Source organism: Pipra filicauda, unplaced genomic scaffold (assembly GCF_003945595.2).
Source record: "Pipra filicauda isolate LSUMZ 115617 unplaced genomic scaffold, ASM394559v2 scaffold121_size3267253_pilon, whole genome shotgun sequence".
NCBI lineage: Eukaryota > Metazoa > Chordata > Aves > Passeriformes > Pipridae > Pipra > Pipra filicauda.
In genome coordinates, this window is record NW_024103674.1 from 2,445,592 (window position 1) to 2,456,819 (window position 11,228).

General features: G+C 51.4%; 1 protein-coding gene across 1 annotated transcript in view; it reads right to left on the minus strand.

The window, feature by feature from the left end:
* FAM78A (family with sequence similarity 78 member A) overlaps window positions 1-11,228 on the minus strand; it is a 13,113-nt gene continuing 1,885 nt past the window's right edge. Inside the window, exon 2 of the mRNA XM_027739297.2 lies at window positions 1-4,513. Coding sequence (XP_027595098.1) covers window positions 3,985-4,513 — 529 coding nt within the window. The 3' untranslated portion in view covers window positions 1-3,984. The remainder of the gene's footprint in view (window positions 4,514-11,228) is intronic.

An 11,228-nucleotide genomic window follows, 5' to 3' on the forward strand; every position in this document is an offset into this window, starting at 1 on the left:
TTTATTTCTCCGTCTGTTATAAAAGCAGGGTTTTGGGTTTGTTTTTTTTTTTTTACATCTCTGTTAAGTGTCCAGACTCGGTACATCTTGATTTTGTTTTCACAGTATCTCTGCAAGACCAAAGACGATTCTTATTGCTGCGCCAGGAGCCAGGGCAGGAGGGACGGCGGTGCCGGGGCTTGGGCAGCCCTCACCTTCCCCCCACTGCTGGGCCCACCCTTGCTCTCTGCCACGCCGGCTCTACAGGTCTCTACCCCTCCCCAAGGCTGCTGAGGGTCTTGACTGACTCTCCGAGGGGCTGCCCCTCTCTTCCCACGCTCATCTCGGTGTCTAGGGTAGGAAAGGAGAACCACAAGGTCTGTGATGCTGCTCGGCACCTTGGCCAGGCTCGGCAGCTCCTGCCTGTCCCTGGCTGGGGAGTGGGTGCAGGGGATGGTCTGAGCCCTCCTGCTTCCCACCCTGCACCACGACAGGGCTTTGACAGGGATGGTCAGGCTGCACACTCAGCTCCTGTGGGGATTTGGGGCTGTAAAGAGCTGAGCATCGTTGATGGGAGGGGTGAGGCAGAGACACACCCGTATCCCATGTCGGTGCCTCATCACCTTCCCAGCGTATCCTTTGTGTATTCCTTGTTCTGCAAAAAGCTGCCAGAGAAGGAGCTTGATTTACCTCTGCTCATTTACCGCCTTGCTCAGTGCAGGATGCCCCAGGTCCCCAGATATTTAAGTCCCCACTGGGACCCTGCCAATCCCTGTTCTAACCACACGGCCATTAACCAGCTGGAGCAACAGCGGTGTCTAGAGCCCTGTTACTTCCAGCCATCCTTCCTTTTATAGACAATCTGTCCCTATCAGTTCTGTAACGAAGCAGCACTGGGAAAACATCACTTTGAATCACAACGCATGAAATCCCAAGAGGCAGCATCACTTTCTGTGCCATGTCTGGTGATGCAAATGGAGGTGGAGGGGCACGTTTTGACCTAGGCACGGGATAAAGGCATTCTTTGGGAAGGGAGGAGTCCATGCAAAGCCGACCCCAACGTGAAATTCGAATTTTGTATTTACTGCTTAGCTGGGTCCGTTCAGTGCAACAGGACAAATTAGCCAAGAGGTTTCTACCAAATTGCATGGATGCATCCAGTCCACCAGGTAGAGGGAATAGGAGGAACCAGATTTACTTAATGCACTGGGAGACTAAAGTCCAACACAAAGCTAAGTGGAAAAGGACAGAGGTGTTCCCTGAATGTGGTTTTTGGTGACTGAGAAGAAATCTTTCCTTGGAATTCCTTCGTGCAGCTAATTAAGACAACTGGGCCCGATTCCTTTGACCCACGCTGACATCAGTGAGAACTGTAAGTACTCAGCACCTGGAGACAAAGTGAATACCAAACACAAATCCCCCTTCTGCTCCCACCCACAGGACTGCCCAGGAGAGCACCTCAGTGGCAGCTGAGATGCGTGTGAGTGTGATCAGCTATTCACCCACAGCTCACAGTTTGTCCTCTTCTGCATGTATTGCCTCGGAGAAAATACAGACAAGTCCCAAAGGGCTGTGCCAGTAGAGATGTAGTTGGATCTGAATCCAGGTAAGAAAACGGAGTTTAATACAGAGAGTGACTGTGCAAGTCCAAGTCTCTCTAGCTTCATCCTGTATAGTCCCAAAGCCTAGATCTAGGCACCCTTTGGCTCATGGATTTGGGTTTGATCCAGTCCAGTCATTTGCAAGCTGCTTGTAATGCTGGACTTCCCACCTCAGAGATCTGCCCGTGGAAGGGAGTAGCTCTGGGGCTGAACATCTCTGAAAGCCAGTGGATGGAGGAGGGTGGGCTCCCCTGGAGATGAGGGGATGGCTGCAGGGCCCCAGGATCCTTGTTTGCTGTTTGGAGGCTGTCTTGGTGGGGGACACATCTTGGGTGCGTGTTCCCTGGGCAGGGGGTGACGTTGAACCTGCTGCCAAAGTCGGTGGTGTGGCTGTGGAGAAGTGAGGAAGGAGAATTTCTTGCTGGTAATGTCCTGTGTGGAAGATAAAGATGAGAATAGCAGCTAATTGGTGCCTCTCTGAGGGGAGAGCCTTTTGAGCAGCACGTGTGGGGTTGTGAGACCTGTTCAGACCAGCTCAGCAGGGCCAGGCTTGTACCTGGCACACGGAGCTCTCCTCAGTCTCAGCTCTTGAGGCAAGTTGTTAATATGAGGAAGAAATGTTTTCTAGGGGAAGGAGCTGCAGAGGGAAGTGGTCTGCCTCGGGCCATGTGCTGGAGCAGGGCAGATCCTCTGCTCCCCATCCTGTGCCCCAGCTTCCAGATGCCACCTTTACCACAGAACTTCCTCTGCCTGCAAACCACGTCCCTCCCATTCAAACAGCTCCTCCGTGCCACCTTCCTCTGCAGAAGTGCATCTGGTTATCTCAGAAGCCATCTGGTCCTTATTGAACCCTACAGGTTCCACCTCCTCCTCCAAATGCTCCTTCCTCACTGAGGATCCACACCCAAGGCTCAGGTCTTGCCCTGCCTGCACCTTCTCGTGCATCACCCTTTGCTACAGTGGATGTTTGTGCCATGACCAGACAGGGATGGTGTCATGGTCCTGTCTGTACCCCATTCCTGACAGTCAGGTAGGTCGGGAGGTCACTGGGAAGAAAATTATCTACTAACCCCAATGTGGTTTGTTATCACAGGAGGAAGAGTTTTCCACAGCTGTCTCTGCTGTGTTTGCTGGGAATGGGTGCCTTTAGTTTTCAGATGTGGCTGTTCCTGAATTATGGATATTGCTGGGTAGGCTTGGTAGATAAGATCTGCCCTCGCTGACACCCATGAGTCTCCAATGACTTCAGAAGGATGCTTTTTATATCCTGCTCTTTGTACAGCACCGTCATTGGAATTTCATGGGAAAACGGGGCGACAGAGCTTCACCCAACAACAGCCAGTGCACAAGCCCTTGGCTCTTATCCATGAGAAAGGGAGACTATGGGCTAGTTGGGCAAACATCTGTGTGTCCTGAAGACAAACACAGTGGGACATCCACCCCTTGACTGATATTGACTCCCAGGGCCACAATTCCAGCTGTGAGGTTATCCCATATTAAAATGTTAACGGGAGGCTGAGATCACCACGGGTGAGCAGCGTGAGCTGCTTCCTACCCCTCCTGCAAAGTAGGGAGATGGCCTGGTAGCTCCCATTCCAGAGCCAGCTGACAGCAGGTTTGTTATTTGCATTGCTTTGAAACTGAGATTATTTCCGTGCTTCCTTGTTCCAGGTTTTAAAACCAGGAAGGTTTTCTTTTTATCTCGCTTCTTCCAATTTCATGCCCTTTTCATCCATCAGCCCGTGCCACACTGACAATCTATTCCTGGCTTCAAAATTTTCTCTCCAAAATTCTGTAGAAAGAACATTCTGCCTGGTGGTGTTTTTGTTGTTTGTTTGTTTGTTTTTTTTTTTTCAAACATAGCTTTAAGGCAAAAGTTTGGCAATGCAAAGCAAAGTCTACATAAGGCCGCATGACTTGGATTTGCAACTCAGAACCTTACTGCTTTTAAAAAAAAAAAAAATCCCTTATCTTAAATAGTCAACTTTTTGCTCCAGGAACTTGTTTCGTTCTCAACCAAAAAGAAAATAAAATAATTTCTTAAAATCCCAAATAAAATGTTCTTATTGTTCTGGGCAGTCTGGACAAGCTAATGAGACTGAAATTCAAACAGGAACTAAAGTAGGGAAGGAAAAAAAAAAAGCTATAGGGTAGACATCAGTGTTAGTTTCTTCCCTTAGAAATCCAGTGATGAGACAGACCCAGTCCAAAGGTCTCCTCTTTAGCTTTAGCACAGTGAAATCCGTCCCAATGGGAGAAGGTAGAATGGTTGCATTTGTTGAATGAATAAAAAGTGCATTTTGATTTTGCTCAGATTATACATGTGTATCCTAATACCTAAGTGATTGTTTTGCTTCAGGTTTTTGTGTTCTCCCTTTTTGGTGCCGGGGACGCCAGGTGTGTATTACCGATGTTTGGGAGGTATCACCACGAGTGGTGGTCCATCCTTTGGCCTCCACATGAGTACCTGAGCATCATTGGCATTGGGTTTGACAAGGGCACTGGGTGGTATTGGCTCATTCTTGCTAAGGACCTGGGGCTGCTCTTGGGCAGAGGGCTCCTGCAGCTTGGCACGCTGCCCCAGGGGCCTGCTGGGGTTGACCTCGATGCCCAGCCTCATGCGCCATTTGATAGTCTGCAGGGTCACCATCTCGTTGGTGGCCGTGTTGGTCGCCACCAGCCAGGTGGTGAAGCTTTGATCCCGGTGGATGCTCGTGAGCTTGGCCACGTTGCTCTCGCTGACGGGCACGGCCCACGTCACGCTCGGGTAGAAGTTGTCGTTCATGCTGATATTGAACTTGGACTCCTTCTTGGTGGGACCCACGATGGTGCAGGTTTCTGTCGTGTTTCCGTACCAGGGATAGTTCACCCCGTCTGAGTCACTGATGGCCTGGATTTTACCGTCCAGTAGATCGGGAAGCTCCCAACTCGACCTGCCGTAATCAACAACAAATTATGGATAGTGCATTAATTAATTACTTTAGAAGCATGCTGGACTTTAGGAAGAAGTTGTGGATGCATTCCCTTTTTAGCTTTTACTGGAATCTGTGCCCTTCGTGCCATCCTGCTGCAGGAGCTCATCCCTGCCATTAAAACCATCCTTCTCAGCAGGGCTGCTCTTGATCCGTTCCTCCCCTAAATTTCTCTCTGGATGAGCCACTGTCCCTCCCTGCTGTCTGCCTGGCGCTGGAAGTGTAACCCATCCTTCTCCAGCCCTTGGAAGGACCCAGCTCAAGGGCTGCACACCAGGCTCCCGACTGGGGATGGTGTTACAGTAATCAGAGACCCCGAGGTCGAGCAGCTTGTAAAACTGCCTGTGCTGGTCATCCGTGAGAGGAACAGAAAGGTCAGTCTTTCTAACAAGAAAGTCAGTGAAAATGGTCCCCTGTCACCTTGAACTGCTGATGCACAAATTGGAGTGGGGTTTTTTATTAACTTCCAATTTGAATTTTAAGATTAGATTTGCCAATAGAAGCGCAAACTGCTGTAAACGTCTCAGAAGAAGGGTTATACGTTTGCACTAAGACAGCACGACCACAGATCACATGCTCAGTGCACACCAGGTGTTTTAAGGACACTCTTTTCAAAAACAGGCTGGCAGAGGTGGTTCTAAGGTACTTTTTCCCTCTTTCTCACAAATGAGCCCTCCCCACCACCCAGGGGTGGTGTCCCAGCCACCGAGGTGGCAGAAGGGGCTGGGTGGCTGCAGAAGTGGTGTTTGCACCTGACCCTGCTCTGGGGCTGGGACTCTGGGCTGTGCTCCAGCCCCCCAAGTCCTGCGGCTCCCTGCTGCGGGCTGGGACGTGATTTATCCCGGGAAGGGACAGACGGGACACGCTGAGGCTCGTCAGGGTCAGGGTGACTGTCCAAGCCTTTCATAAGTCTGGTGCTGCAGCTTAAAATAGCCCTTTGGTTGCAGTGGGGGCTGTGGGTGGGGGTACGTGTCAGCCTGGCCGGCTCTTGCACAGCTTTGGGATGAGCTGCTCTGGGCAGGGCTGATGTGACCGTCTCACAAGGCTGTTCTGATTGTTAATTAGTTAATGACCGTGAATTGCCTCCATGTTTGCAGCTGCTGGATCGTTCAACAGTGAGCTGTGTCTGGCTCTGGCTAGAGGATACCGTGGGGGATTTAAAGATCTCATTTATCTTTTTTCCATGCGAGCGGGGGGTCCTAGCAAACACCTCCCCTGTGCCACGCAGGCGGATGCCTGGCAGGAACCCGGGAGATGGAAGTGCGAGGCAGGATGTGGGGTGCTCCGGGGGATGCAGGGATGCAGGGATGCTCCGAGCAGCAGGGCCAGGGGACGCTCCGAGCAGCAGGACTGGGGGTTGCAGGGCTGCTCTGAGCCGCAGGACCAGGGGTTATGCAAGCACAACATCTCCCTGCACAGATTTACAGGCTGCTGTCAGCTACAGCACCGCAGCTGCAGCAATCCTCTCCTCCAGAGCCCATCGCCAGCAGGCAGAGGGAGTCCTTTCCCTGGAAGAAAATTTTTAGTGAAGGCAGCCAAAAGGAGATCCCTGAGCAGTGCTGCCAGGACCCCTGTCCACTGCAGAGATGTTGATATGCTCTGCTCTCCAAAGCAGAGTCGTCCTGGCTCACCACCCCCACGCTCTGCAGGCAGGGCTGAGCAGGGGAAGGCTCTGGGGACGCTCTATGACCCAGCCCTCGCAGGCAGATGAGTGGAGGTCGTGCTCTGCCCCCCACCTCCTCCCCACTGCACAGCCCGGCTCCGAAACCCCATCTGGGGGCTCTTTCTCTCCCTTTCAGCAGCTGGTTTAGGATTACTTTCCATTCAGACCGTGGCTGGTACTCAGCTTGGCTGTCACCCAGGGATGAGATGTGACAGTGTCCTGGAGGTTGACTCTGTGACAGGCACAGTGCTAAGGTGCAACCACAGCATGTCTGCAGGTACAGAGGGGCCAAACCAGGACCTGAGATGCTACAAGAGGCTGATAACCCTCCTGGGCTGCTCCAGCCTACGTGGGTCAGAGGTTGGTGGGTGAATGGTGGGAAAATCAGGTAGAGGATGCTCAGAAAATGCTGTCCACTAATATCTGCTTCTCCCCATCTTCATTCCCAGTACAGAATTGCAGGACCTTCTTAGGATTTACCTGGCGTTTACACAAGAGTAAAAAGGTGGAGCTGTGTCAGGGCCTGGGCAGGATGCTGGAGGCAGAGCCTGCAGAACCCCAGCACAAAGCCAAGTGAGCAGCATGGCAGGGCTTGGCTGGGGTGGCCCAGGTGGGCACCCAGCTTAGGGAAAGGCGGGGGCAGGAATGGGGAAGGAGAAACTGTGTTTCTTCACGGAGCACACTGTGCCTAATTCTGGTGTGTGGTTAACCCCAGGGTTTCAAAACCATCACGCTTTATCTGCACAGCTTGGAATGGGGAGAAAAATGAGGCCTCACGATGGTCCCATGACTGGAGCAGAGCAGAGGCTGCACGGTGGTTGCTGCTGGCGGTGGTTGCCCCTCGCCTGGTGCTACAGCAGAGCCTGTGTGCCAGCCAGGCTTGGCAGCCTTTGCTTGCAGAGCGTGTCCATGTTAAATAATATGCCAACAACTGGATGATTTTGGAAAGAATGCTGTGGAATGATCTTTGGCTGCATCAGCATCTTTCTTTGGTAGTGTCGAGCCAAGGAGAGACCAGAAAGTGCCCAGTAAACACTTTGCTGACAATAGCAGGGAAGAGGAATGAAAAGAAACCAAGCTATCTGGTTTCATGGGTTCACTATAGCTGATCAGCTCCAAAATCAGTAGATTCTGGCTTGTACTACTGACAAGCTAGTTTCTGAAAAAAGCTTTAAACCTTTTCTGAAACCTTCAGAGTCAGTTTGGGCATCATCAGTGACTGGAGCTGCCAAGAATCCTCTCTTAACAAATGTCTTCTTGCTACCAGAAGGAACTTTGAGCTATTTCTTGTGTCAGAACCGGAGCCCTGCTGCTGACAGCCAAGCAGCTTTCTGTAGGTTTAAGCCTCCTAGTCCTCTTTCAGACACTTTTCTTCCTATTCTGTCACACAGAATGAAGCCCCCAGCTCATCTCAAGCCCCCAGATATCTGTCTCACAGCACCCACCATGGCAATCACTGCACTGGCCTGGGCAGTGACAGCAAACCCAGCACAGCAGCCTCCAGCCCTGAGCATCCAGCAGTGTGGATACATCCAGTTAACCTTTTCAGACAGGCACTATTGCATCCTCAGCTCCAGTTCCTTAAAGCCAGCTCCTAACTAGTCACAGGCCAGATGGACTTGCATAACCTTGTGCTCTCTGGTACTTTCCTCTCCAGCAGCTCCTCAAACAAGAGCAGCCCCGCTGGGATGCAGCCCCTGCTCCTGCAGGTACCAGGGCCATGTGTGGGTGCAGTGAAACGCTGTCTCAGGTATTTCACATCCCTGCTCCCACCTGCCTCCCTCCACCGCTGGCCTGTGCTGGGGACTCATAAAAGAAAGAAAGCCTGACAGCCAGAGGTGCTTAATTTTAAATTGTGCTTTACAGTGCCTCTCTCAGCTACTGCAGCACGTCAGGCAAGTCAAGGCAGAGTCAGAGTGAAGAACAGGAAGGAAATTTCAGATGTTGTTCCCTGGCTGACAAAGCTGTGTTGCTGTGGTCCCTCTTCCCCCCACCCTCCAGCTGCATGTTCCTGCCTCGTGTCTTGAATTGGCAGCAATGTTTGATGCATGGCTGGTTCAGGGAGTAAAACTAGCAGAAAACTGGCATTAGGAAAAAAGGATCAGTTTCTGCTGGTTTAGCTGAGCAGACTGAGAAGACTCAAGTCTGACTGGACAAGCTATTTAAGCTAAGGTGGGTGCTCACAGCACAGGTGAGAGTTGGGCTGTGCAAGGGCAGCAAAGCCTTTTCCTCTAAACCCCTGGAGGGGTGAATTCCCACAGTGAACTGACCTCCCTTCACTTCCCATGGAAAGAATACCCTTTTTTCCCTTTGCTGAAATTTGACTGTGTCCTCCCTCCCGAGGACTGGGGTTTTATTCTCTTGACAAGTTGATTTCTCCAGTTCATTGTGTCCCTGCTGCAGGGCAGGGAAGATTTAATCTCACCAGAGAGAAGCCCTGTAAGGCAAAGTGATGATGTAATGATGCAAGTGCCCCATCCGGTCCTCCAGGGGAGAAACATCCCCCTGAAACTTCTCCAGATTCTTGGCTGATTGTATTATTCCAACTCCAATTTATTTCTCTCTCTCTTTTGCATATCTCCCATCTGCACCGCTTCTTGCACATCTCCATGGAGATGGAGAAACAGGGCTGATAATGCCATTCCAGCGTGGCCCAGCCCCTGCCACAGGTCCCACCAGGTGCAGAAACCAGCACCCACCCCAGGAGATGCCAGCAGGAACCTGGTCAGAGCTGCAGGTCAGAGCTCTGGCCTGATCCTGATGCCTTCCCTCTGCACAGCAGCACCTTCCCTAAGGATCAGGGTAAAACCCTGCATGGGGGGAGCAGCAACAGCAGTCAAGGGGTGAACAGGAGTTCGCCCCAGTTCTGCATAGAGCAGGGTGAGAGAGCACATCCACATCCTCATGCTGGTGGTTTTCATGTACCCAGCAGCATCTACTGAGTCACACTGAGTAAAACAATGCCAGCATTTATGTGTTATCTGAGCTTTAATTCTTTTCCTTTACATCTAAAAACGCTGCATTTAGCCCCAAAATTGTCAGTGCCACTTTAAACGCATGTGTCTAAATTATCCCCTCTGTAGCTCCCATCCTTATAGCAGCATTATGCACGGCTCCATCTGCTCCAGTATTTCTCAGCTGTTTCCATCCTCAATATAATGGCCAGCTTATGCACAGCTACCAACTTCCCAGCAGAGAAGTGAAAAATTAATCCAAAGCCTGCTGTAAGTATTGGTGCTCTGTTTGACCAATTGATTTTTGATTATTTGGAGTTTTCTCTTTGCCTGCCACGACAGTGATTAAAAATATGCATGTGGCAGTAGCCTCTCTCCATCATGGAAAGTTGGGACAAATACTCTGTTGGCATAAATCGATGCAGCTCTGTGGAGGTCAGTGGGATTACATCGAGTTACACCAGCTAAAGGCTTGGCCCATCCTTTCCCATAGGTTTGTGTCCTGTCTCTCTCTCTATACAGGTCTTCCAAGAGCATGTTCTGATGGCATTGGAAGAGGCCTTTCCTCCCAAATGCCTTTATTTATAGCTTTCAGATGGCAACGGGTCTATAGAAGGAGAGTGGAGGAGCAGACCAATTCCTGCTTATGTTCGGGTAACTTTTTTAGTATCAGTTAAATGTCAAGGAACCTCCTAGGGAAAAATCTTTGTTTCCATGATTTTCTGGCTAATAGCTCTCCTACATAGCTGCAGTTTTTAATTCTACCTGTTTACAGCACTTAGCTGGTAGATACTCCCTTTTATTTTTTGTCCCAAAGCATTCCAGCAAGGGCAGACCGTACCAAAGCCTCATTTTAAACACAGAGAAACTCAGGTGCAGGGAAATAAAAGGCCAGGCTGAGGTTTGCAGCCCACAGCAGCACTGGCACATCACTGCCCAATCTTTTTTATTTCGGTGCATCTGAGCTGTATTTATATACAGTGGACTTCTCTGTTTTCCTTTGCAGCTGGTCAGTAAAGACAGGATTTCTAAATGAGCCTGAGAATTACACATGCAAATCCCAAAGGCCTGGAATTGGGAACATCTGAGCAACAAATTGTCCTTGCTAAAGATGGTGTTGGAGCCAAAAAGCCTACAGATTTCGGGCCTGCTGTAAGTACTTTTAAAATCAAGATAAGCCGGTCTGCACTGCTGGTGTTTGCCAGGTGCCAGTTCGCTTCTCCAGGCACTTTCTGCTTGAGCTGAGAGGGGACGTGGGGACAGAAGGGGGGCAGCCTGTCGCCTCCGGCTGCTCCTCGGCGTGCCCTTCCCTCTGGTCCACATCTTACAGCGCCTGATTCGCGTGATGCTGAGATGCTGAACCCGTGTCCTCGGCGGGGCTTACTGGCAGCAGGGAGGGAAGGAGGGCCGGGGTGTGCGTGCAGATGTTCAGGCCATCAGGAAGGCGCTGCGTTAAGTCCGAGATTGCCCTGCTCTGCAGCCCTCCGTGCTCCCCTCCTCCCTCAGCCCTCCTCATTCGGTGATGTTTAAGCCACCCAGACTGACCCTGCAGGGGCTGAGCCGGCATCCCCCTGACTCAGGGCACTCGGGATGAGCAGGCGGGCGGGTTGCTCGGACCTGACCTTCCCGTCCTTCCTCCCTTTCCCCCAGAGGCCGGGCAGCATCAGCGCCCGCAGCCACTGACCCATCTGCCAGCGCCGCGCTCTGCGCTCGGGTTCTGTCCCCGTGCCTGGACGGACAGATTTCTGCTGCACCAGGAGGCTGCACCTCGTGCTGCCCGGCACCGTGAGTTGCAGAATTGCTGCTCTGTGCGGGCATTTAGGGATCAGGTGCTGGGGCTGACTTAATTGCGGGCCAAAGCCTGCAACAATGTTTGGAGAACAAGCTGGTGGGGGACTGGGGAGAGACGACTTTTCTCAGCAGGGAGGTGACATTCTAATTTGACTCATTCCTGTCTCACTATGACTGTCTGACCAGTAACACGGGGATTTTTTTTGGTGTGCAAACAGCCCCTATATTCCCCCTACCTCACATATACACCTATAAATTCCCATTCGCG